Genomic DNA, 27,292 nt, shown 5'->3' on the forward strand with positions numbered 1-27,292 from the left:
TTTGTGGGGAAGAGCTGAGTCTACAGCAAGGGCAGGGGTGGGGGAGGGAAGGAGGGAGGGAGAGGGAGGGGGGTGGCGGGGGGGGGGGGGGGAGGGGGGGGGAAGAGAACACATACTGTACAGTAAAGTTAACATAAGGTTTGTTTTGGTTTTTTTTGGAATGCAGATTTTTCAGAACTCTTTCTGTAAAGTGGAATTAGCATAGAGAGAACTGTCTGTGATAGGGACAGAATGTCAGGTGATTGGGGAGTGGGGAGAGGAAATGTCTTCACTTTGGAATAAGCTCAGTGTTAGCCAAGGTCGTGTTTCTTCTGGGTTGGGGTGGTTGCCAGTCGTTAATCTCTACCTGGGGTCAGATGTCTCTTGGTTGGTTGTCCTCCTTCCTTCTCAAAGAGGACCCAAATGATGTCACTATGTTAGAGTCAAGTTACAGCGTGTCTGAATGTGGCTGACTGGACCAATATGAACTCAGAGTGCAGGTTGGGTAGAAATAGTCTATGTGAACATTTGGGATGGATTCTCTAGATTTGTACATGTTTCTTTTGACCTAACTCAATTCTGCTTTGCTCATAGAGCATGGCACCTTCTGTGATGTGGGCATGCCATGCTGAGCAGTCCTGTGCCAGTGTCTCCCATGTCACACAATCAATTCCAAAGTTCTTAAGAGAGACTTTGAGAGTGTCCTTGTATGGTTTCTTCTAAACACCATGGGAATGCTTGCCCTGTGTGAGTTCTCCATAAAATAGTCTTTTTGGCAAGTGTATGTTTGGCATTCGAACAGCATGGCCAGCCCATCGGAGTTGGGCTCTCTACAGTAGAGTTTGAAGGCTTGGCAGTGTAGTTCAAGAAAGGACTTCAGTGTCTGATATCTCATACTGTCCGGTGATCTTCAGAATCTTCCTAAGACAATTCAAATGGAAGTGATTCAGTTTCGTGGTGTGGCACTGGTAGACTGTCCAGGTTTCACAGGCATACAATGATGAGGTCAGCACCATGGCTCTGTAGACCTTCAGTCTGGTAGGCAGTTTCAGTCAGTTTCAGAGGCTGTACTGAGTGCACAATTACCTGCAAACAAAAAAGCATGCACCAACCCTCCCTCCACTTTGGTCTATGATCTTGTCCAAATGACAAAGTGGGACCTGAGGCCTAAGAGGGTGAAGGCTTCCCTCTGAGATAGAATCTGAATGGAAGTAGGGATAGTCTAGTCCGGAGGTTCCCAAACTTATTTGGCCTACAGTCCCCTCAAAAAAATTACTCAGCACCCCCCTGCCTTGGTAACTAAGGTGGGACTTTCTCACTGTTTTAGAATGATAAGTTAATTAAGTATCTTTGATTGAGCCTTACTAGGTACAAAACCCCAGGCCCAAACCCCTATCTACTAGGTGCTAAGCCTATGTTTGTGTGAAACCCTCAGGATCCTAAGGGGAGTTGCTAAGACCAGAGCCAATAGTAGGAGCCTGAGTTCTGGTCACTCAGATGACATTTGATGACAGCTAAAGAGTGTATAAAAAGAGAGAACAGAGCTATTTGAGAGTGGCTCTCACTCCCAGAGGCTCGGGATTCTGGAGAGCCGCTCTAAGAGCCTCCCGGCTCACCCAGATGTTGATGGTTTCTTGGTAACTATGAATTGTATTTGGTCTGTTTATAATGTATGTTTGTAATTTTTTTGTATTTGCTCTGAAGCTCAGGGTGCTGGCTTTTCCCCCTGAACTAAGTGAATGATATTTGTATGTTGGATTGAAATAAGATTGTCAACCTCTTGACCTTGCTTTCCTTAGTAAAGCAGATTGAAAGAATCTGTGCGGGCAGCGTTCTTGTTGTTGGGCTTGTGTTGGTCTTTTACCCCCATAGCACCTGCTACTTGAATTGTTGCAACAGCCCCCAATCTACTTTTTTTTTAACCCTTTAATGGTCAATTCCAAAAAGACAATTTTTTAAAAAATACTGCATCTTAAATTTAATGAGTTTTGTAAATTGGTGGGGCTTTTTCCTGCATTGAAAATTTGATGATGTTATATTACTTCATGTAACCATAGTAGCCTATGGTAAACAAGTCATCACAAGCACATATTCCTGCTGATGCCTGACAACATGTGACACGTTCCCCTGCCAACACTTGCTTGTTAAGACCTATCCTTGGACTTGGCCACTGACCAGTTATAACTTGCATTTTGTGTGTTTATTTGGAAAATAATGTAATCACTACCACTTTAACTCTGTTGCACAACAGATGAAACACATACAAATGGTTTTTCAAAATTTTCCTCTCTTCTTTCCTTATGCTTCACCACCCCCTTATTTTTATCCAACAACTCCCAATTGCACCCAAGGCTACTACCCCCACCCGCCATACTTCCACAATTCCGCAGGCTACATTTCTTTGACTTCCAAGGCTACTCTGGGCACAGTCCAGGGGAATGGGGGGGATGCTTTCCCCAAACTCTTAGGACACAGCTTTGGCCAATTTCCTGCAAAGAAGCACACACAAGAAGAGGCGACCATATATTCATGTCAGTGGGACTGAATCAGGCTTGGATAACTTCATATGCCCTCAGTCCAATCCAGCATCACTACATATTTAAAATGCCCACTTACGGTTGAGAGGTAGGGAGTGTGGGGAAAACCTGATTAGGAAAAGGGCAAAAGGGCAGCCGCAGCACAGTATGGTGAAAAGTGCACTGGATGGGGAGGTTCAGGGACCTGGGTTCTAGTCTCTCCTCTGCCATAAACTAGCTGTGTGACTTTGGCTGAGTCATTTCTTCCGTCTCTGGCCGGGACAGTTTCTTCAGCACCTGGGTGGACCCGTCCACCTCTGTAGCCCTGAAAAGCAGTGGGTGGTTAGACACTTGAGAGGAGAATAAGAAGATGGGGAGAAAGAGAGGAGTGGAAGAGGATGAAGACCCAGACAGAAAGTGAGTGAGGATGAGGGAAGGGGCAGGGGCTTCTTGGACCCTCCCAGGCACTGGGAGCTCCAGCAGGCAGTCAGGTGCATAACTGAGGCTTTTCTGGGTCGAGGAAAGGGTCGGGAGGTCTGGAAAGCTTCACCGGAGGGGAGTGTGAGTGGGGGATGTGTGAAGAGCTCTCCAAGGCTCCTCAACGTCATCTGTCCCAACTCCCCCTTTTTCAGGTGGAGGAAACTGAGGCCCAGCAAGAGGAAGGGACTTCCCCCAGATGACCCGGCCACTAGAAGGTGGCTTCCCAGCTCAGAGGAGGACATGCCTGGTCTCTAAGGGAAGCGCATCGGCGCCGAACTGCCCACGAGGGGCGGGGCTTGCCCAGGTGACCCAGGCAGGATGCCAGGCCTCATACCCAGCTCAGCCACGTGCCAGGCTGGGCAGGGTCAGGCCTGCGGTCCCCACCGCTCCCAGCAGCCCCCAGGCATGCTCACGCTGGGAAGGGCAGACAGGGACCCGTGGCCAGCCTCGCCCTCCATCATTGGGTCCCGCCTCCGGCACTCGGGGGTGGGCCCTGGAGGGGGCACGCGCCGCTGGGCGGGAGGAGCCTTTGGGGCGGGGCGGGAAGGAATGGCTGGGAGGGGGCGGGGCGCAAGGGCGGGGCCAGGAGGAAGGGACCGGAGGGACGGGAGGGGGCGGGGCGCAGGCCCAGTGGGCTCCGGGCCCGAGCTCATGGAGCGGGGTGCTTCGGCCGGCCTGAGGCGGCGGCCTGCGGAGGAGGAGCGGAGCGGCCCCGGGGACGCGGTGAGGCGCTGCGGGGCCCGAGGCTGGGGCGGGCTCGGGGGCGTGGGGCTCCGGGGCGCCCTCCCCTCCTCCCTCCCCCCAGCTCCCCCGAGGGTCCTGGGGCCCCTGGGGATGGTCAGAGCTCCGACCCTTCCCATCGCCGGGAGCTGGCGAGGCCGGGGCCGGGGCCGGGGCCGGGGGCGGGGCCGGGGCTCCCCGTTGGCCTCCTTTCTCCGTGCGCCGAGTGGGGCTTGGCCGGCCCTTCTGCACATGGGACAGCCTTTGGCCGTGGGCCGAGGCCCGGAGCGGCGTCTAGCGTCTCCTGTCATTGGTGTCCCTTCCCCGGGCTCGTGCCCCGCCCCCTCTGAGACCCCGGGAGCAGTGAGGCACGCGAAGTGCCCGCCATTGAGGAGGGGTCAAAGGTGAAAGGAGTAGCGGGCGGGCCCCGGAAGCCGCCCTCGGCTGGCCGTAGTACAGCCTGGCAGGGAGCCGGGGGAGGGGGGAGGGGAGGGGAGGGGAGGGGGGCGGGCGGCTCCTGACCGAGTCCGGCAAGAAGGACCGGGCTGGGGCGGGGTGGGACCCTGCTGGCCTCCGAGGAACCTCCGCCTGCCTGCCACTCGAGGCCAGAGGCAGCTCCTGCCTGGAACAGGGTCTCGGGGGTCCTTCTGCTGCAGCAACGAGAGCCCTCGCCCCTCCTTCAGACCGAGCGAGGGTGGGGGGCAGAGCCCGTGCCCCCGGCTGGTGTCGGGGGTCAGAGCCTGGGCCTCTCATGTTGGGGGACAGGACCCCCCCCTTGTGTCAGGGGTCAGAGCCTGGCACCCCCAGCTGGCTTTGGGGTCAGAGCCCCCCCTTGTGTCGGGGGTCAGAGCCTGGCACCCCCAGCTGGCTTTGGGGTCAGAGCCCCACCTTGTGTCGGGGGTCAGAGCCTGGCACCCCCCTGCTGGTTTGGGAGTCAGAGCCCCCCCTTGTGTCGGGGGTCAGAGCCTGGCGCCCCCAGCTGGCTTTGGGGTCAGAGCCCCCCCCTTGTGTCGGGGGTCAGAGCCTGGCACCCCCCTGCTGGTTTGGGAGTCAGAGCCCCCCCTTGTGTCGGGGGTCAGAGCCTGGCGCCCCCAGTTGGTTTGGGAGTCAGAGCCCGGGCCTCTCGTGTTGGGGGGCAGAGCCCCCCCTTGTGTCAGGGGTCAGAGCCTGGCACCCCCAGCTGGCTTTGGGGTCAGAGCCCCCCCTTGTGTCGGGGGTCAGAGCCTGGCACCCCAGTTGGTTTGGGAGTCAGAGCCTGGGCCTCTCGTGTTGGGAGCAGAACCCCCCCTTGTGTCGGGGGTCAGAGCCTGGCCCCCCCAGTTGGTTTTGGGGTCAGAGCCCCCCCTGGTGTTGGGGGTCAGAGCCTGGCCCCCCCTGCTGGTTTGGGAGTCAGAGCCCGGGCCCCTGGCTCGTGTGTCCTCTTCCACGGGCAGTGGAGGGTGCCTTCTAACTCCTGCCCTCGGGGAATCTCAGAATTTGGGGCTAGATCCGGCCGGTACCAGTAAAGCTGAACCCAAGGTGGTCCTCGAAGAGATGGAGGGCCTCCTTCTGAGGCTGGGCTCCGCTGCTCGGGGTGGCAATGCCAGGGCTTCGAGTGTGTTTGGGGGGCATCGCCTTTGGGAAAGAGGAAGGAAGCCAGCAAGCCTTCCTAGTCCGCCCTCAATCAGCAGCCAGGCGGCTTCCCTCTCTCTGGGCCTTAGCTTCTTCTGTCCGGAGGCCGGCTCTGACTTCCTTGCTTTTCTGTGAATCTGCCTCTGCACTGTGCCCGGGACAGCTAAAGGCTTCCTAAATGCATTTTCGTTCCTTCACAGCTCCCACAGTTGGGGAATAAGCAAAAATAGGATTTGGCTGATGCTGCCAGCCTTCAGGGAGGCGAGCTCCAGCAGCAGGAGGGCTGGACAGCGCTTAGCCCAGCACCGGGCTCAGAGGATGCACTGTCTAAAGGCCGGGCCACTTGTCGCCTTGACTTGCTGTGGATCCCCTTGGACTTGCGCAACCTAGGCTGTGTCTGTCGAGACAGAGAGGGGCTGTGGTAGCCTCACCGGTGTCCCTGACCACGTGGTGTTCGATGAGATTGCTGTTGGTTTCCAGATTTTTGCTATGAAATAGCAAAAAAAAATTGTTTTCTTGTTACAAGTTTCTTAAACTAGATCGAGTCATACTGCAAGAAAGTATCAGAGTTGTGTTGTTCTAAAAGATCTCCGATTGTATTCTGAGTCAACAAAGCATTAGGCATTAAATCAGACAACGCCTGTCCTCACTTGCCTTGTTATCTAACAGGAGAAGGAAGAGTTTTGGACAGGATTTCTACTTTGGCATACTTGTAGTATGTGTCAGGCACTGGACTAAGTACTGGGGGGAGGGGGTAGAGGGAGGGATGGTACGAAGAAGAAGTAGAACCAGTACCTGTTCTCTAGGCACTATTCTAATTATTCTTTTTTTTTTAAAAAACATCCTAGGGTATATTCGACCATTATGTTATACTATTTTACACATTCTGAGAGTCAACACACAAGACACATACAGAGGAGATGGAGGGTATAACTGAATCCTGATTAGTACAGATAATGAAATCTCTGAAGTGGTCTCATTTAACTTTGCTCTGCATAGTTCCGGTGGGCTGGAATGATTATCATATTTTGCATAACTATAACTTGGAATAACACAAATTTGAATACCATTTTAGGGGCTGGATCATTTGCACTAAACACGACCTAGCACTTTAGAAGGAAAGGCACTGCACCTAGCAGGACCGGGAAAGACATCTTGTAGAAGGTGGTACGTCAGTGGAATCTAGGAGGATGACCGGGATTCAAAGAGGGAGGACATTCCAGTATGGGGCACTGCCAATGTAAAAGTGTGGGGATGGGAGATGGAATGTCAAGTGTGAAGAACAGGAAGTAGGTCAGTATGGCTGGACCATTGAGTTCATAGAGGGGAATAATATGTAAGAAGACTGGAAAGGTAGGAAGGGGCCAGGTCATGAGGGGCTTTAAATGCCAAACAAAAGAGTTTATATTTAGTCTTGGAGTCATAGGAGCCACTGGAGTTTAGTGTGTGTGTGTGTGTGTGTGTGTGTGTGTGTGTGTGTGTGAGAGAGAGACAGAGACAGAGACAGAGATAGAGAGAGATACAGAGAGACATGGTCAGAGTCTCCCCAAAAGAAAATTCCTTTGGCTGCGATCTGGAGAAGGGATCAGATTGGGGAGAGGAAGGAAGCCTAATTAGGCAGCTGTTACAATAGATAGTCCAGGTGAGAGGTGCTGAGGGCCTGCCCTCAGGTGGTGGCCATGGAGTGGAGAGAAGGGAACCATCCGACAGAAATGACCATTCCAAGTAAATTTATAGCTGGAAGGGACAGGAGAAGTCATGTGATCTGACCCCCTGGATCCGCAGCAGAAGACCACAGCGAAGTCAGGAGCTCAGCGTCAGGAGAGGGGGATGTTCAGTGCTGGAGCTGGGATCAGACCTCAGGCCAGTGTTCCTCTTCCCTTGGACTCCATGGGGTTTTCCTAGATTTGAGGAAAATATTCGACAGTGCTTTTCTTGCTAATCTCGTGGAAAGGATTGAAAGCTGTTTATGTTATGTTATGGGGCATTTAGAATTTCACAGCTGGTTGAATGGCTGGGCCATTAAGGCTCCTTAATGGTTTGATGTCAGTGTGGAAAGCCCCTAGTGCTGGTGTGTCCCAGATATCTGCACTTGGTCCTTTGCTTTTGCATATTTTTATCAATGACTTGGCCAGAGAAATAGAAGGATCAGGGACATGGACTGATGGGTGCCTAGGCACTTGTGGAACAGCATGGGACGTGTCTAGGTATGTGCTGGTGCAGCGTGGCAGGACCATCCAAAATGGAGGGAGGAAAGGGCAAGGAGTGTACAATCAGGCTGGAAAGATGGGTGAATGGTACTGAAGGAGGGCACAGCATTTAGGTAAGACTAAGGTCAACAGAGTAACAAGCATTTATTAACCACCTACAGAAACACCAAAGGCAGCCCCTGCTTCCAAGGAGCTCCCTGTAGCCTGCAAACAACCACATACAAACCGGGCACAAAAAGGATAAAATGAGATAGTCCCAGAGGGCAGCCTCCGGCACTGAGGGGGAACCTGGAAATGCTACTGGGAGACCTGAAGGAATCCGGGGAAGCCCCAGAGAGAGATGAGGAGGAAAAGAATTCCAGGCATGAGGGACAGCCAGTAAAAATGCATGAAGAGTTGGAGAGTCTTGTCTGGGGTGGGGGGGCGGGATAAGCGTTTATATAGTACCTACTGTGTGCCTGAAGAGGCTTGAGGCTGGCAAACCTGCCCCCAGGCAATTGTAGGACACAGGTGTGAGGGATGGGGTCTGCACTGGGTGGGGGGGTAGGTGCCACATGTTGGGGAGCTGCTGACGCCAGGCGAAGAGGTATGGAAGGTGGCTGGGAGCTTTGAGCTGGGGAGGGTGATGATGAGATCTGGTCGTAGATACCTAGTGTGAGGATCGTCACCATTTTATAGATGAAGAAACTGAGACTCAGAGGCGGCTGCTAACCCGAGTCAGGTGCATGATCGATCCTCTTTCCTCAACCTTGGATGCCTCACAAGTGAGCTCCTTTTCCTTGCTTCTCCTTCTCTGTCTCCCAGAACCAGTGCCCAGGAACTCCGCACACAAGGTATCCTAACTGCATCCACTGGGAATATTTTTAGCACCTTAATTAGTCTATGATTCCATGGACTTCAGCATCTCCTTCTGGCAGTATATCCCCATCCAGCACTCCTTCTCAGCCTGGGCAGCACTGGTATCACATCTTCCCCAGGACTTTTCCCCTGATGCCAAGTCTTTTCTCTAGGCCCACGGGCATTGTTGTGTCAGTCTCTTTGGAGGGGCCATAGGGCTCATTGGGAGGCTCTACTCGGTTCTGAGATGGATGTCTCCAGCACAGTGTCCCCTGCCAACAGGAGTAGCTGGAAGATCTCAGCTCCTCTTGGAATCTCTTGTTCATTTGGACTCTACAAGGGGCATCCTCCAGGACAGTGGGGATCACCTTCAGCAAATGTAGGTCCCCAGTTTTATGCCTCACTTGCTATTTCTAACCAGAGAGTGATGGAGTAAAATTGGTGGCTACATTGGTTCTAAGTTTCATTAGTTTCAGAGATGGTTCTCTGTTCTGGGAGAAATTTGGGGTCATTAATAGCCTAGTTGTTAATATATTGTAACCAAATGGCCTTGGTCAGCTGGGAAAGTCCAAGACCACATTCTACTGACCATCCATTTATCTAACATTGTATCCTTATAGCATCATCTTCCCTAAGGCTCTGTTTTCTTGGGACCATTTCATACAGGCAAGATAGACCTATGATGACTTATAATAAACTTGCATTTCTTTTAAGGGATCTCATTTTTTTTTTGTTTTTCATTTTGAACTAGCACCTCTGTTGTGAGGGCTTGCCTCATCCACCTTTGGCTTCCACCTTTTACTCAGTTCTCTTCTGTGGCTCCAAGAAGCTGTGGCATGCACAGCAGCCACACCCCAGGTAAACCATCTTGGCAGATGAGTTAAACCAGGTTGAGGATAACCAACAAGCCTCGGACATACAGTGAGTTAAGGAGATGTCGATCCCAAGCATGTGAAGACTTCCCTCAGTGGAATGGGCAGATAAGAACAATTCATTCCAATGACCATAAAGGCGGCTGAAGCAGGTGCTGTGGAGCACGTAGAGCTTGGTTGGACATTGAAGATGCCAGGGTCATCCACTGCATCCTGGGCCATCACCAGTCATCTTGACTTTTGTCCTGCCACTGGATTTCAATGACACTGGAAGAGAGAAAGGCTGATGATCTTATGTAACTCTGCCTGACTTAAATACATTTTACACTCAAGTCAAGGCATCATCCCATGGTGTCATTGGTCCTCTTTGAAAACAAAGGACAAAAAACAACTAGAACAGGAAAAAAACCAGTATTGTACCGTGAAGCTGTGGGTCTCCGTTATATGGCTTGTTTCCTTGTAAGTCTATAGTAAGTTAAACCTCCAGCTTTCAAAGATTCTTTGGTGGAGGTAGCCTAGTATCTGAACCCAAGGGCCTTGGGAATAGCCATGTGCTTCCAGCCCAGGACCATCACCCATTATCTCGGAGACTGGCTGCTCCTGTAGGTCCTTCAGCCATAGCTCCTGAAGATCAGGAGAGAAAGTGGTCCCCACCCAAATGGTTGGGTTCAAAGTCCAATGGTTCAATGACATGAAAATAGAAACATCATCATCTGCCTGGCTGCTTCCCCCTAAGGTCTAGGGGACCTTTCCATTGGGCTTGCAACTGAAACTTTCCCTGTGTGCTCCCCCCCTCCCATTAGAATGGGAGCTCTTGGAGGGCAAACACTGTCTGACTTTTTTATTGTATTCCTAGCCCTTGGCACATGCTTTGTACCTAGTGAGTACTTGATAAACTGCTTTATTCACTCATTTCTGCTGGGCTTCTTTTGGGCCCTCCTTCTGTTGTCTTCCCTGAATTTCTCAAAAAGATGCCTCAATAAACCAACTTTCTTTCTTTTTTTTGGTTTTGCTTTCCTTTCCCTATTCCCCTTCACATTTCCACCCATGCACCTTCTACTGGAAAAGAAAAAGAAAAAGAAAAAGAAAGCTTCTAAACCAAAGAGAGATAGCCAAGAAAACACCTTCCCACAGAGTTGTGTCTGAAAATGTATGTTTTCTTCTGTATCTTGAGTCAGTCTTCTCCTTCATCATCAGTCCTCTGGAACTGTCTTGGTCAGAGTCCTCAAACCTTTTAACATTGTTTTTCTTTATAGTGTTGTTCTTGTATAAGTGATTCTACTCATTGTACTTTTCATCAGTTCACATAAGCCTTCCCAGATTTCTCAGAGACTCATCATTTATTATAATTTGTCCAGCCCCTCTTCAATAGAGGGATACCCTCTCTGCTTAGTTTTGAATTCTTTGCTGCCACAAAAAGGGCTGCCCTAAAAGTTTCTGTACATAAGGGTCCTTTTCCTCTTTCACTGACCTTTTTGGGGTATAGGCCTAGGAGTTGTATAGCTGGGTTGAAGGATATGCACAGTTTAGCAAATGTGGGGGCAAAGTTCCAAGTTACTTTCCAGAATATCTGGAGCCAGTGTGAACTTGGGTGCCCCCCAAGTATGCAGCCGTCTGTGCCTTTTCTCCAACAATTGTGATGTTCCAGTTTGGTCATCTTTGTCAGTCCCATGGGTATGAGGAAGAACATCAGAGCTGCTTTAAATATGCATTTCTCTAATCATTAGTGACTCAGCTTTCTTTTACACGTTGATAGCTTGGATTCTTCCTTTGGAAACTACCTGTTGATGTCCTTTGCCTTTGACCGTATATCTGTTTCAGAACAACTCTTGAGCAACTCACCTTTCTCTAACTCCCTAAAGTTTGCAAAGCACTTCTCCTTGCCCCTCCCCCCCCAATAACCTTTGGAAGGTAGTGCAAAGATTAACATCTGCGCTTTATAGATGTGTAAAGTGAGTTTCTGGGAGGTTCAGTGACTGGGCCTGCATTCCACCCTGTCTGAGGCCAGACTCTCAAGGTCTTTCAGGCCGAAAGCTTGAATCCTGACCATGAGGGAAGTAAGTGTTCCAGCTTTCATTACTCCTCCTTTCTGGCTCAGATAGAGTTGGAATTTTTTAGCTATAGAATTGTGTCTAAAAATAAGCACCATTGCTCCATAGCGTCCCTGCTGTTTCAGCAGCTCTTCGCAGCTAGCTGCCGCCTGAAACCACAGAACTTTGAGAATGTTGGTCAGCCCTTCTGACCTTGTTTGAACTGTTCTGGCTTCTTTCCTCCTGTCACGGCATTAGCAGAGGCTGACAGCTGTCCATCTACCCAGGAAAGTGGCAGGCAGGCACTTTCCCCTCCTTCAAGGGGCCAGGGTTTTTGAGATTCGATCTGGAATGACATTGATGAAGACTGCTTCAACTGTGATCGGAGTTTGTTGTAAACTTCAATCTTGCATTTTCACCAGGACTTGTAGCCCAGGTACTGGGAAGAAAGGAGGTAAGGGAGGGAGGGAGGGAGAGGAAAGGAGGAGAGAGGTGGGAAAAGAAGAAAAGAAAGGATGGGGAGAAAGGAAAGGGGGAGGTGGGGAAGGAAAGCAAAGGATGGGTTATGTGCTGAGCTGTGAGACCTAATGTTGCTTAAACTTAATTACCTTGTAGAAAAATTGTCTTGTGAAGGAAGTAGAAAGCCTCGTCTGCAAAAGCACCTATATCAATGAGTCACTTTGGCTGCATTTTTGAGGTCCACAGAGGGGTCCATTTGGCACAGTAAGATCATTCAGTGTACTCAGTCTAACAGTGTGCCCATTGGTCCGTACCCATAGTTTTCTACCTCTGCCAAGGGGGGAGAAGGGAGGGTGCAGTTTTTTTTCTCATCTCTTCCCAAGGGGTCATTCTTTAAAATACATTTTCAAAGGGTTGGTTTGTGAGAATTTGGAAAGGGAAGCAGTAATTGTAAAGAGGCAGTGTGACTTCATTAAGTATAGGTCATTGCAGACTAATCTTACTTCCTTTTTTGACAGGATTACTGTGCAAGTAGGTCAGGAAAGTGCTATACATATAATTTACAAAACTTTTTAGCAAAGCATTTGACAACAGCTGTAACTTTTTCATTGTGGACAAGATTACTGTTCTTGTCCATGCCCTCCTTTAAATTTGTTTCAGGGGTCCACTCTGCCATCCACACGCACCGCCGCGGGCCCCCCCACCCACCCATTTCAGCAATTCAGCTAGCAACTGCTGTGGGGGTGAAAGACCAACACAAGCCCAGCAACAAGAGCTGCCAGCACAGGTTCTTTTGATCTGCTTTACTAAGGAAAATAACGTTAAGGGATTGACAATCTTACTTCAATCCAACATACAAATATCATTCACTCAGTTCAGGGGGAAAAGCCAGCAGCACCCTGAACTTCAGAGCAACCACAAATTACAAACATACATTATAAACAGACCAAATACAATTCACAGTTACCAAGAAGGCATCAACATCTGGGTTCACAAGCTGGAGCGCTCTTAACTGCAGCTGCCCAGAGTCTCCACATCAACACTCCTCCAAGAGTGAGAGCCCCCACAAATAGCTCTGTTCCCTCTTTTTATGCCCTCTTTAGCCATCATCACACGTCATCTGAGCAACCAGAACTTAGGCTCCTACTATTGGCTCTGGTCTTAGCAACTCCCCTTAGGACCCTGAGGGCTCACGCCCACGTAGGCTTAGCACCTAGTAGATAGGGGTTTGGGCCTGGGGTTTTGTACCTAGTAAGTCTCAATCAAAGATAATTAATTTATCATTCTAAAACAGTAAAAAAGTCCCAACTTAATTGATATTACACCCCCCAAACCCCATAACTCAAAGCACCCTCTGGTCCATTTCCCTCCATCCCTTCATCCTCGTGTCAGAGGGACCTGAGAACCATTTTGTATTTTCCTCTATCATGGGTTGCTCTCCTGGGGCCAGCCTTCTGGTGATGAGCCTGTTTGAATTTAGCTAGGCTCCTGCTTGCAGTGAATCTCTGTGCCATACTTGGAGCCTTCTCAGCTTTGTAGGACCCATTGGAGCTTATGCGCAGCTAACATCACCTTTAGGAACCTCTGGCCTCTTCAGACTTCAGGAAGGCAATGGAAGAGGATTTCATAGGATAACAGTACAAAATTATGTTTGTTATACTACGTCTAGGGCCCTGAAAAGTCTAGAGGTGTCTGCAAATTCAGATAGAGCCAGCTACTTCCCTGTATTTGCAATGAAGTACATTTTGTGTTTAAATCTTAGAGAGTTGCTGGTCCAATTTAGAATCGTTAACTCCCCATTTTCTAGAAGGCTTAATTGATCAGAATGCTCCATTTCTTTACTTTGGTGGAAAATAGCGAGTCTTTATACCATGGCTTCCATGTGAGTCTGAAGCCCTTCTCATTTTGGAGTCTCTCCACCCACTTAGGAGACACAGAGAAGGTATTTGGCTCGTCTGGCCTTTCCTATTGGCGGTGGGGCCCTCATCAGGACTTAGTGTTCTGACCCTGCTGCCAGAGTACATGCTCTCACATCAGTTCACTAGGATTTGCTCTTGGTGACAAGACTCCCGGGTGGAATTTTAGTGTTTATTCTCTCATTAGAATGTAAACCAGTGCTTTGAATGGAATTTCCAATAAAGTATTAAGCCATTTTTCAAATTCTCCCTCCCTTGGCTGTATTTCACTCATTAAGCTCATTCATGTAGCATCGCTGTCAATAAAGAAGAGATATCACCTGACAAAGGGCTGACGTGTTTTCCCACTGGAGGGTGGCTCGCCTTACCGGGACCTTCTCTGGGCATCTTTTTTTTTCTTTTTGGTTACCATCATTTGGGCACCGTGATTCATATTTTACGTCTTAATGTCTCTATCTTATCAAATATCTTCTGTTCCTCATTTCTGCTCCCTATTTGAGCTGTTCTTCAGTGAGGTCGCTGTTTTATTGATCTTCTTCAATTATTTTTAAGTAATGGGATCTTTGTGTAGACACAGGATTTTCATTTGGTTTATAGACTGCAAGTGTCTCCTCGGTTTGGTGGTAAATCTTCGTCTGCTATTATGAAGGCTGGCAGATCCCTGGTAGAAGTGATTGGGACTCAATAATCTATTTACCACAGGCAGCCCCTGAGTTAAATGTTTATGCAGGATCCATTAATGTTATGCCAGCCCAAGTCATGGCTCCTGCCACTGCAAGCATGGAATTAGAGATTCACTTATTGCACAGCCACACTGGGCATCAAGGGGCACAGGGCTTGGAGTCAAGAAGACTTGAGCTCAAATGTGACCTCAGACACTTACCTGCTGTGTGACCCTGGGCAGGTCACTTTACTGCTGATTGCCTCAGTTTCCTCATCTGTTACATGGGCATAAAATATCTCACAGGTTGTTGTGAGGATCAAATGGGAAAATAATTGTAAAGGTATTAGCATCATGCCTGGCACCTAGTAAGCACTAGGTGCTTATTAAATTCACTCAGCAAATACACACACCTACTGTGTGCAAAGTACCAGAGCTACAGAAACACAACTTGAAATAATCCCTGGCTGTGGGATGATTCCATTCTCTTGGGGAATGTCACATTTATGTAGACAAGTGTGATACGAATTGGAGCGTGATAGAGACCAAAGGGAAAATGGACAAAATTGTCTAGGGTGATTTGAGGTAGAAGAAAACCCCTGCAGCGGGGGTGGGGATATGTATATATACCTGCACATATGTGTAAGCGTGTGTATATATGTTTATAGATCTATAAATATAAACAGAATAAATGCAACGTAACAGTTACAAAAGTAGCGCCCAAGTGAAGGTTTGTGGAAGGCAGGGCTGGAACTGACTCCTGAAGGAAATGAGGGCTTCTTTGGGATGGAGGTGAGGGGGATGGGTGCCTGGTGTGGGCAGGGCTTGAAGAGGAGGCTGAAGTGCTGAGCCCTAAAGATAGAGTAGGATTCTTGGCATTCTTGTAGTCAGAGAGTTACTGAGTGGCTGCATGGACCCACAGAAGCAGGAGATGGGGTGGGGTGGGGGAAATGTGCTGTTGGACTAGAGCAGAGGTGGCAAACACAAATAGAAATGGGCCACTAAACCATATCACATGAACATTATGCTTTATTGTATTTTTGTTTCTTTTCTTCAGCATTTTAGTTTGATTCTGGCCACTCTGGGGGGTCTTGTGGTGGATGTTTGACACCTTTGGGCTAGAATGTTGAGTGCATGAAGGGAACCAAGGGCAGACTGGGCTGGAAGAGGAGGTTGAGCTGACTTGTAAAGGCTTCAGATGCTTGGCCAAGGAACCCTGAGGTAGTAGGATTTTGTCCATAAAACATCACTGAAGGCTGTCGAGTAAAGGTGTATGAATTGGTGAGAGCTGTTATAAAATTATTTTAGGAGAGCTTTTTGGAGGGTGGAGAGGATAGAGGTTTGAAGACCAATTCAGACGCTATGACAAAATCCTCCCCCTTGCCCCTGCAGAGTTCTGGAGCCTACAAAGCAACCTGGTCTAGCAACAGTGGAAATCTGGTCAGGAATCCTCTAAAACTTCCTGAAATGTTATGTTATCACCCAACTTCTGCCGGAATGATTGCTTCCCAGCATGAAGAGTTTAAGGATCTCACTAGGCTATCTATTCTGCTATTTGGAGGACCCTAGTTGCTAGAAAGTTCTCCCTCATCTCCATGTACCTCACACTTCTTGTTCCCACCTCACCTCTCTTTCTGCTGTCAGCTCTTCAGATAATTGAAAGACTTAGGTCATGCCCCTCACCTTCCCCTCCAAGCAGGTCTCTTCTCCAAGTTAAAAAATTCCCAGGTCCTTCAGCTCTTCTTCTTCTGATGTCTTTTTTGTGTTCTCTGACCATCTTGGTATCCCTTCTTTGGGCACATTCCAGTTTGGAGCTATCCACAGAAAACATGGTGCTGACAAGTCACCGCAAGGTCTCAGGAGTGACTGAGCCTGTAGAATCCTCCTATTTCTATGCTCTATGCCTTTAGCACAGGCTTAGTTAGATTGCTTTAGATTTTTAGTAGCTAACTCACACTGCTGATTCATAGTGAGCTTACTGTCGGCTGAAACCCCCAAGTCTTTTTCACATGAAATAATGTTTGTTTTTGAAATCTAAGCATAGAATTCTTTGTTTAAGCCTGTTCAGTCCCATCTCATTCAATTTGCCCCATCATTCCAGTCTGTCAGAGTCTTTTTGGCTCCTGATTCTGTTATGCAACACATTAGCTACCTCTCTCAGCTTTGTGTCATTGACAAATTTGATAAGCTTGCCTTTTATGTCTTCATCTAAGTTATTAATAAAAATGTTGAGTACCTCAGGACCAAGGACAGATTCCTCTTGTATGCCACTAGAAACCTCCCTCCTGGGACATTGATGTTGATTCATTAATTAGCACATATTGAGTACAGTCACAGAGCCAATTACAGACATAACTCCTATTATTTAGCCCACGTTTCCTTGTCTCATGATTCTTTCACTTATTGCTGAAGTCAAGGCACCATGTGACTATCAGGAAAGGAAATGAAGTTAACTCGGCACTAATAATGATAATCCCACGCTGGCTCCTTGTACTCACCTGAGTGATAAAGAACCATCCTCTTCATTCCATCTTTGTGCAGTTTGTTCAGGATTGACATCAGGCCCTCCATCCTCTAGTTTTCATGATCCACAATTTCTTCCCTTCAGAAACTGGCATATTAGCTAGTCAGGCTTCAGGCTCTGACTCACTCCATTCTCCAGGTTCCCTCACAGATTACCAAGAACAGTGCAACACGTATATTTGCAAGCTTTACCAGAGCTCTGGACTAGGAGACTTAGAAGCAGGCACCTAATCTCAGACAGGGCATCATGGCTTTCTTCATTGGAGTGACGCTTTCCTACCTGAAGCTCATTCTCCTTGATAGCAATCGGAACTCTCATCCTCCAATTTGGCTTCCGTTTTCTTTCTATTCCATTGCAGTTATACTTGTTTCCCAAGCAGTGGGGCTGACTCCTCTCGCTGTGAGCACACAGGTATGCATTGTCTGAGACTATCATCATAACCAGAGATGTAAGCAGCGCGTACTGGAGTGAGCACCGACTCTGGAGTTGGGAACCCGGGCTCAGGCCCCAGTTCTGCTGCTTCTGCTTGGGTCTGACTTGGAGGAAGTCTTACTTAATGTCTTTGGGCCTTGGCTTTCTCATCAGAGAAATAAGTGGCTGGACTGGATGACCCCAAGATCTCTTATCACTCCAAAGTTAGGATCCTGTGGTTTAACTGACATTTGTGGAGCCATCAACCTATGCTGGACTGCTCAACCTTTTGAGATCTCGTCCTGGCCTTTCTCACCTCTCAGCCTTAATCCTGGTTGTCTCTTGTGTCTGGAACTGACCTTTACCCCCTCCAATTCCTCCCATCTCTTCCAATGAGATCTTTAAAACCTAGTTCAGCTGCCAGGTCCTACATAATCACTTTTCTTTACTTCTTCCACCCTCAGCTATGGGTGAGATCTCCCTTCCTCTGTCTCTCAGCCCCCTTTTGGACCTCTCCTGCCTAGAATCTATACCTACACCTACGTTCATACCCATGTTGATATGTGTCTGTGTGACCATGTAGCCTAGTTATTGGGGGGCCTGTTCAGGCCTCGTCCCCCCGCCCTTGTTTCACCTTTGACCTTCACTGCCTGGCGTAGCACCTACACAGTGAAATCATGTTTCAAAAATGTCATTTGAGTGGGAATATAATATTTAGTCTGGAGAAAATAAGATGAAGAGAAGCTCATGGGGATTTCCAGCTGGAGGGGACCTTAGAGATCATTTACTCAGCCTCCTCAATGGACATATATGGAAACCGAGGCATATCAAGAGGTGATGTGATTGGCACAGTTAGTGTTGCACAGGTCCCTTCCAGTGTGAAAGCTTTTTCAGCATCTTATTTTTATTGATATATTTTTTGCATCACCTTCATTTCCACATTTTATCTTATCTATCTATCTATCTATCTATCTATCTGTCTATCTATCTATCTTCCTATCTGTATTCCTCCTCCCCTACGCCCCTTCCCAGCAAGACCTCTCTTGTAACAAAGATTTAAAGAGAGGAAAAAAAGCTCAGAGAAAGTAGCACACTAGCTGTTTTCTGACAGCATAGGCAATATTCCATACCCCTAGACTCCCACCTCCATCACTTCTGCAAAAGCTTGAGGGGCAGAGTCAGGTGGAGCTTTAAATCCATGATTCTGCCCTGGGGGGCAGGTAACATTTCATCAGAGAGTCTTCAGTTCAGGGGGTTGTCCCCCACCCCTTAGTCTTCGTGATCTTTTGCAAATCAGAATTCTAGGATCCTCCCCCATGGGATGCTGCCTGCACTTTGCGTTCCATAAAGCACTATATGTCAACTTTTATTGTTGTTATGATTATTAACAACAATAATCACAATTACCTGTGAGGACTGCAGACAATGCTAGCGGGATATTCATGGGTTAATGGTTCTTTCCACCTTAGCACCGGCCCCCCCCACCCCCGGCAATGTTAGAGAATTCTTCTCATTTATCTTTTTAATTGATTTCTGAAAAGAAAATCAGAATGCTGGCTTTCCCAAAGGTTAACAGTGCATACCATGTGAGTAATTTTGTGGACTAATACAATTCACTTGCTCTCTGACTTGCATGAAGCAAAGGAGGGGGATTCTTCATGTTTGCTCGTTGTCCAATCCTTTCCAGGCTGACATTTAAGTAAAATGTTGGGAGCTGCTCATGGGACATCTTGAACAAAACGAGTGCCTTTGGCCCATTTTCAATATCAATAATCTAATGACAGCGGTTTGTGTCAGAGCTGCCGAGAAGGTTCTTGGAAGCGCCGACTTTGGTCCTATAAAACGAAATATCCCGGCAGTGCTGGAAATAATGACATTAAGTATAATTGATAGTTGATGTTTCTGAAAAAGATAAAGTTTAAATCAAGCTCCTCCCATGCATTGCCATGTTTTCTGGCTCCACAGGGGTCTGGGGTTGTTGTTGGAGTTTTCAGGAAGCAAATTAAGTTAGAAAGGCTCCCGGTTTATGAGCTGGTTTGCTCGTCTGTTTCAGAAACGGACATGTAGGAGCATCGAAGCTGGTCCTGGGGAAGATGCTGACCGGAGGCCAGATGAACTGACCCAGGCATGCTGGATTACAGACTGCATCTTGGAGTCCAAGGGATTCATTGCACAAGAGAGCCTGCCTGGGAATCTCCAAGGCAGACAGAGCTCAGTGGTAGGTGCCTGTTATCCCCAAGGTAATGTTAAATCCATTTAAATATTTTAATAAAAAGCATCAATAATTATGGTTCTGATTCATCCCCTGTGTGATTTGTTAAATAGATTTCTCCCCACAATGGAAGGCGTCCCACCCAGCCTTGCTCACGATGCCTCGCTGGCGAGTCCGTAAGTGCCTTCACTTCCTTGCTGTGACGTCAGAGATAGGCTTATTCCTAAATATTAGATCCATAAAGCAAAGTTAATAAAAACCACAATTACGTTTCCCAGGAATGAGGAACGTAAATAAAAGGAGGAAGATTGATTGAGCCTTTCTGGAGCCGGGTGCCAACCTAGGGTGTCTGGCTACGGCTCAGAAAGACAAGTCACAAAAACATCTTGAAGGTCTCCTGGAAAGCACAGTTGGGAAAGTAGCCAGCCATTTTTGGAGAGAAAATACCCCTTTCCCAGCTGCCCTGAGAACTGGCTGAAAACATGAGGTTTGGGGGACGGTGTCCCAGAGGAAAGGACCTGAGCTTCTTCCATAAGATTATAGTTATGTAACATATAAATCTATAACTGCTTATAAAATATAGACATGTATATAAATATGGATGCATCTATGTATATGCATACACACGTAGGTACACACCCACGCACAGGCATATATAGAGGGACATGTATGTTCAGAGGAGCCATGATGATTCTTTGCTTCTGTCTCTCCAAACTTCTCTCCTTTCTCTTCTCCCCCTCCCCAAAGAGGTCAGCTAAACCCCAGGTCTGGCCAGGAAGAAGCATATTGCTTCTGCTTGGTCAAGGCAATTCAAATTCAGGAGTGCCTGAACTAATCTGAAGAGTTCACTTCTCCTGAGCTTTGAGGATTTCCAAACCCCTTCTGTGCAGTGACCTGGTCGGGCAGGGGGTTCGAGTCATTTTCCTGAACATTTAAGGAGCTTATGTAGTGGATGCACACTCAGGTGGTTGCTGCTGTTTTAGAGGGAATACAGCCCTGGGACTCTTGACTCCAAGCTCATCTCTCTTCCTGCCCTGCCTCCATGCCTCAGAATCAGGCAGGGGGCTCCTTGGCCCATTTGTGCAATGCCTTTATTGTCAACGTCAAAATGGCTGTGTGTGTCTGTGTATATATATGTGTATACATGTACATATGTGTGTGTAAAATGTACACATACATGTCTTTGTATATTAAATATTCATGTATATATACACACAGTATGTCTACTTGGGACCAGGCTTGTGATTTTATTATTATTGGGAACTTCCACAAGCATCTTGAAGTTCCCCGACGAAGGCATATCCACTTTTCTCTACAACTGGGAGCCTTTGGGAGTCCCCTGGGCTCCTCCAAGGCCATTGCTGACACGGGGTCAGTGCCCCCGCACCCCCATCCCCCTTTACCAACTTTACAATCTTCTTCCTTATTCAGAGCTAGGGAGTGGCCTTAGGAGCTTGAAACCTGCCTCAATACGTAAAGGTGCCATTTTTTTTGGTAGTTAATTTCCCATTTGCTTTTCCATTTCAGAAACTGATGCATGTTGGTAGGGGGAGGATATTGTGTGAATTTTTTTTATATTTGTAGCTATTTTGAGCACAATTTATCTAGGCAGAGGTGTCTCTGGAAAGCCATGCTTTTTGGCATTTGGACAGGAGAGATTATTTTATATCTTCTTTTTCTAAGGCCATAGCCAGTTTCTGTTGAGGCTCTGGAAAAGTTAAACTTGGGGGCCCATGGAGGGAGTGGCAGGCTTGGAATCAGGCCCTCCTTAGCTGAGGATTACCTTGGGGATCTTGGACACATTATCTCACCTGTCAGCCTCCTCTCCTCTTTAATACAAAGGAGATAGTAATGTCCCCTAAATCATAAGGTTATGGTGAGGAAACACTACAAACATGTTAACCATTATGAAGAACAATGATAATCGGTATGGCTTATTTTCTTTTAAAATTCAAAGGGATTGAATTTCTTGTTGGGAAAATGGAAAACAAATCTGCCTCCCTTCCCTCCCACCCACCCCTGCCCTCAAACCTCAGGGCCATTCGGAACTTCATGCTCCCAGTGGCAGTGCTGGGCATGGCCAGAGATTTGAGTCTCTCAGTGGGTGCGTTATCTCTTGTGCAGACAATTTTGTAGAGAAACTCTTGCAAACATCCTCCACCCCCCTGCACTCTCACCCCCTCCATACATACATCTAGCTGGTATCCTGGCCTGGGTGAGGCCAAATGAGTTGTGGGTAGCCCATGGGCAAAGTCGACCCGTCTGGGTTACTGCCTTAGCCAGTAGACTTGCCTTTCTTCCCACAAACATCCCACATCAACCTTGGGAAGGCTTCCCAGTGGATCTAGTAAACCAAAATAGCCAAAAGCAAGTAAAACCTCAGGCTTCTGAGCAATTGGTATCAAAGCAGACTTGACTCCTGGCCTTGGGGTCAGTGAGAAGCCAGTGGTAACAAAGAGATCCCTCCTCTCCTTTATCTGGGGGGAGCTTTGGCTGATGCCAATTAGTGAGGCTTAATGAGACTGACAAAAGGTCTCCAAAATCAACAAAGATTTTAAAAAGAGAAGAGGATTTGGAGGGAGAAAGCCCCAGGCCAAGAAGACAGCCCATTTCTGGCCGGGACTGCTTTGGGGAGGTAGTGTTGGTGGGGAGCAAGGGGAGGGGCCACACTGTTGGCCATTATCGGAGGTTAGAAAAGTGTTGCTAAAGTCTTCCCAAAGGAAGGGTCAGCCTTCAGGTTTATCCAGAAAGCTCAGAGGATATTATGGGAGCAGGTGATGGATGTGTCCATGATACTGTCAGATTTACCAGAGAAGTTACACATGTACTTCCCTCAGCTGCACAGGGTGATGGGAACACACGAGCAGTTATCTCTGTCTTCCAGATGAGACTGAGGGTCAGCCAGGGGAAGTGCCTGGTCTCTATGGGGTTCCAGCCAGAAGTATACCCTCTGTTCAATGGGTGATCCTAAAAAAGTATATTTTATGTGCAAAAGGCTGCTCAGTCATATGGTAGCCAGAACACTGGAGTCCAGAAGGCTTGAGTTCAAATCCAGCCTCGGGCACTAGCCATGTGTCCCTGGGCACATCATTTCACCCTGTTCGCCTCAGTTCTTCATCTATAAAATGAGCTGAAGAAGGAAAGGGTAAAGAAAAACCAAGAAAACCCCAAGTGGGGTCATGAAGAGTCAGGCAGGATTGAAATGGCTGAATGATAACACCACCAACAAAATCAGGTCTCTATCGTGCATGATGATGTTACAGGGGACGTGGCCTCTGTGATGGCCTCACATTATACTGTCTCCCTTTGTGTTCTAAAAGGAATACGTGTGTGTGTGTGTGTGTGTGTGTGTGTGTGTATAGCCTGTGGGGGTTTCTGGGGTGGAGGTGGGGGGTGGAATCAAAGAATGCCCCAGGGAGTTAATAGTAACTGGTGTTTTTTATGGCATTAGAATAAAGGACAGATGAAGAGTAGCCTTTGTCAAAATGCAGCAAAAAGCCAGAAAACCTTGGGCCATCTTCATTCCTGTTGAGTAACACCAGCAACCTTTATGTAGGCCCCTGTGGTTTCTGACGCACTTTCCATGTGCTGTCATATCTGATCCTCACATCAACCCTGGGTTGTTTTACATGTAGTTGTTTACATGTAGTAAAACTGAGCTTGCCCAGGATCACCCGGCCAATGAGTGTCAGAGGCAGGATTTGAACCGGGGTTTTCCAGACTCTATCTACTGTACCACTACACTGCTGAGAGAGAAAGGGAAAAAAGGAAAGAAGAAGAAAATGGATGGAGAATTTATCCAGGGCTCACCCTCTGTCAGGCCCTCTAGGGGCCCCGAGGGGACAGAACTGGAACTAGAAGGAGCTCGCCAGGCCCTACTCTCAGGCTCTCACCCTGATTGGGAAGCTCAGAAGACTCAGCTACAGAGTCTATGCAGAAGCCCAGGGGTCCTTAGGTTCATCAGGAGGTCAGGTGGCAGGATAGGTATGCAGGCCTGGAGATCCTTAGGGCCCATTAGCAGGGCAGAGGATAAGGCCTGCTGCTCCTCCATCTCATCAAAAGAAATAGGATTGCTGACCACATCTTTCTCATGCAGTGTGACACAGTGGCCTGATGGCTACTCTGGTGAGGGGGGCGGGGGCAGAGCACAGAGAATGGCCCTTGGTGGTGATGAATCTTCCCACTGCCTGGCTATCTTGGATGGGGTCTCCTCATAGGGCCAATCTAGCTCAGTGACTGAGAGACTGGGCACCCAGGCACTTGACCAGCAGGTGATGAATTTTAGGATCATAGTCAACAAGCATTTGTTAAATGCCTACTATTTGCCAGGCCACAGCAACTTATGAAGCCGTTTTCTAAAGCCTAGGTGAAGAGGAATGGGGGAGGGGGAATAGGGAGGATGGCACTGAACTCTAGAGTGGTTATACTTGAGATATGAATCTTTTGAAGTTTAAAAGCACTTAATTCACAGCCAGAGGGTGAAAGTCTGGGAGATTGGGGGCCTGCAGAAGACTCAAAGCAGAAAGCCCAACTTTTACTTCCTAGAAAAATCACAAGGGACTAAAAATTATATGTTCTGGGGAGAAGGAATAATGGACTTCAGAGGAAAACTTAGGGCATTTTAGGAGACACGAAAGCTAGTGCATGATTGACAGAGCTCAGACTGGAATGAGGGAACCATGGCTGTGCCCCCATTTGCTGTGTGACTGTGGACACACCTCTTCCCCCCCCCGCCTCAGTTTCCCCCTCTGTGAGATGAGGATTGGGATAAATTTGCCCCAAGGTTTCCTCCAGCTCCATGTCTTCTCATCTGTATGTCTACAAAGTGTGGCATCCTCGTGATGGTCCTATGATACGTCAGCTTTTCCTGGGCGTCTTTGCAGAGAGAGGCACTTCTGCTTCATGACCATGGTGATCTGTTATTAGGTGGGCCCAGCTGTGATGGGGGAAGTAGATACCGAATGGCATCAGCGAGGTCCGTTAGCATGAAGTATAATCAGTACAACGAAAGGTAAAGACCTAGTACGGAAAGCGAAACCAAACCCGGCAGCATCTCTGTGTGTTAATGTGGGAGCCTTTCAGCAAATATGAAGGAAGTGAGCCTGCAGCAAACACCTCGCTCCCCAGGCTGGAGCTGGCTCTGTTGTAGATGACCCCAGAGGGGATGCCCTCTGGAAATAGTCATGCCAGGAGATGGGCATTGATTGGGCATAATCGTCGGGGAGCAGAGAGATGCACCATTTTTGGAAACAGGAATTTCTGATAGCTTGGGCTCATTGAGGGAGCAAGAGTTGGAATGAGCGTAAGAGCTACTATATTCAAGGCACTTTTGTAGTCCATTTTTTCTCAAGACAAAGGAAAAAAATAGGCTCTGTCTTCAAGGATTCTTGCAGGAGACACAACATACACTGTTGAATAAATGCAGATGAGTTGGGGAGAGCCAGCGAGGTGCTGGCAACAAGGGATCTGAGTTGGGCTTGGGGAGGAGGGAGTGGATTCCAGGTATGGAGGACAGACTGTGCTCAGATGGAACATAAAAGAGGGAACGTATGGGGAACAGCAAAGTAGCCAGTAGGGAACCAACGTGAGATTTTATGGAAGACATGTGAGTGATCCTTGAAGATTGATTGGCTGTGGGGATTGAGAAAGTACAAGAAGTCAAGGATGGTGCTGAGGTGCCAGATCTGAGGTGGTGATTGAAATGGGAACCTGTGAGTTCACTGCTATACAGAAATCCTGAAGGAGGAGTGTTTTTTTACAACACTGTGGCCTGGCCTTTTCTAGTGACTCACCTTTAAGCTTGAAAAGAAGCATGATCAAGGAATTCCATTTCCACTCTCAAAAAAAAAAAACCAATCAGCCAGCCTTTATTAAATGCTTCCTCTGTGTCAGACACTGTGATAGGTATTGGGGAAAGAAAAAAGAAATAGTGTCTTCGCCCAGGAGCTTCATTTCTATAGGGAGAGACAACGTGTGCGCATATAAGTCAATCCAGCTCCCACCTAATGAATACAAGCTAATCTAGGGGGCATGGAGGTCCTGGTAACTGGAGAAGGAGGTCAGGAAAGGCCTGATGGGCAACAGTTGTCTCCATCTTGGTAGTTATGACAAAAACATTCAGATATGCTAACAAGAATAAAAACCTTAATCTTCTAGTATTTACAGTTTAAAACTGATTAATAAGGCACTAACGAGAGGTTTCCTCCCACGTGCCATCGTCTGAGCTCTCATGTAGGTCATGCAAGTAGTCAAGGCAACCTACTATGTGCTAGCCATTGAGCTAAACTCTGGGCATACCAACAAAGGCAAATCGGAGGGTACTGCCGTGGAGGAGCTCACCATCTACTGGAAGGGGCAGGGTTGGGGAGGAAGCCCATTTGGACCGAGAGAGATTCCATGGAGGTCTGCAATCAGCAGTGATTGAAAACTAATTGGATGTGGGAGTTGAGAGAGAGTGAAGAGTCAAAGTCTGGAAGGATGGTGGCTCCAATCCAGCTTGTGTGTGAGTGTATGTGTGTGGCATGCAATAGATGATGTGGCTGCTTCGTACAAAACTGAGCTTGTTCCTTAACCAGTCCTTTCTTCTTATAGATTGGCATGTTTGTGGGTAACTGTTAAGTTCACAATTTTAAAAATAATAAGAAAAAGAATGTTGTTGGTATGACCAGTGTTAGTTATAAAGGTTGTAGTCGGGGTGGGTTTGCTTCCTGGGCTTCCCTTCATTTTCTCCTCTTTTCTTTGTAGTCTGTAGTCTTCATACTTGGCTTCTCTTAGCCGACAATAACATTCTGTGCTGTTCCTGCCTCAGTGTGCCAAGTAGGCCCACACCGGTGCCCAGGGTTTTGCTGCTTGATGTAATGCTGCCGTGAATCCTTTTTGAACAAACAGTTCTTTTTCTCCCTATGAATAATGTCCTTGTGGTAGAGGAAGAGGAAGAAGCTTTGTACAGGGCAAGCTGCAGCTGCCAAGGACTTGAGCCTCCAGAAAGAAGATCATACCTATTGCTCGCACTTCCAAAGGGCTTGTTGGTGTTCACCTTGCTTTTAGGGCCGTTCTGGCATTTGCTCCTCACAGCCCTTGGGGGAGGTTGGCAAAGCAGATGTCGTCATGTCCATTTCACAGAGGAGGAGACTGAGACTCAGCTAGCAGTGGGACATGACAGTGCTTGGAAGTTTGGCCTCAGTGACTGTCTCATGACTTGGGCAGGTGAAGAAGGAATTCTGCATTTCCTCAGACTTGATTTTAAATACTAGTCCATTTTCCATGCAGTGAGGACCCCTTTGTGCCTATGGTCTTTTCACCCCTTCTGGTCTCACTCTTATTGGTGACTTCCACATTGTGAGGAAGCAGGAGGGTGTGGCAAGTAAGACGCTGAACCAGGTTTGGTTCTTGCTGCAGACATGGATTAGCTATGTGACCCTGGCCGAGTCACTGCTCAGAAACTCGCTTTCCTCATCTGTAAAATCCTCACACTTCCTTCTGTAGAGGGTTGTGGTGAGAAAGTGAGATGGAACGTGTTGTTGTCTTGGGCCATGGCTCTCTTCCTAACCCTTAGCAACCCTGGATCTGTGCAGCCACGAGGCACCATTGGCTCCAGCTGTGCAGGAATGAACAGGGGCTAGGATTTCTGTTCTCTAGCTGGCTTCTACCTATATCCTTACAAATTCTTGATTTGTTATTTGGAGAACAGTGGCTTCTCTGTATTTGGGGCTGGGTGTGTCTGTCTAATCAACATTCCACTCTCTGTTCTCCTGAGTAATGATGTAACCTTTCAAATTAAATTATGACAAATGGAGGTTTAGGAAGAAATCCTTTAAAATGCAGAATCATTCATTTTTCCATGTAAGCTTAGCT

General features: G+C 47.9%; 1 protein-coding gene across 4 annotated transcripts in view; it reads left to right on the top strand.

Annotated features, from left to right (window-relative positions):
* Positions 1–3,589: 3,589 nt before the first annotated feature.
* Positions 3,590–27,292, top strand: part of C8H10orf143 (chromosome 8 C10orf143 homolog) — a 71,662-nt gene continuing 47,959 nt past the window's right edge. For 3 of the 4 annotated variants that reach the window (XM_036737223.1, XM_036737224.1, XM_036737222.1), the window contains exons 1-3: positions 3,590–3,698; positions 19,280–19,444; positions 19,552–19,614. In XM_036737223.1, coding sequence (XP_036593118.1) covers positions 3,627–3,698; positions 19,280–19,444; positions 19,552–19,614 — 300 coding nt within the window. In that variant the 5' untranslated portion in view covers positions 3,590–3,626. Of the gene's footprint in view, positions 3,699–19,279; positions 19,445–19,551; positions 19,615–24,364; positions 24,585–27,292 lie in introns of those variants that run through there. The other variant, XM_036737221.1, reaches the window with a different exon arrangement.

This window comes from Trichosurus vulpecula, chromosome 8 (genome assembly GCF_011100635.1).
Source record: "Trichosurus vulpecula isolate mTriVul1 chromosome 8, mTriVul1.pri, whole genome shotgun sequence".
NCBI lineage: Eukaryota > Metazoa > Chordata > Mammalia > Diprotodontia > Phalangeridae > Trichosurus > Trichosurus vulpecula.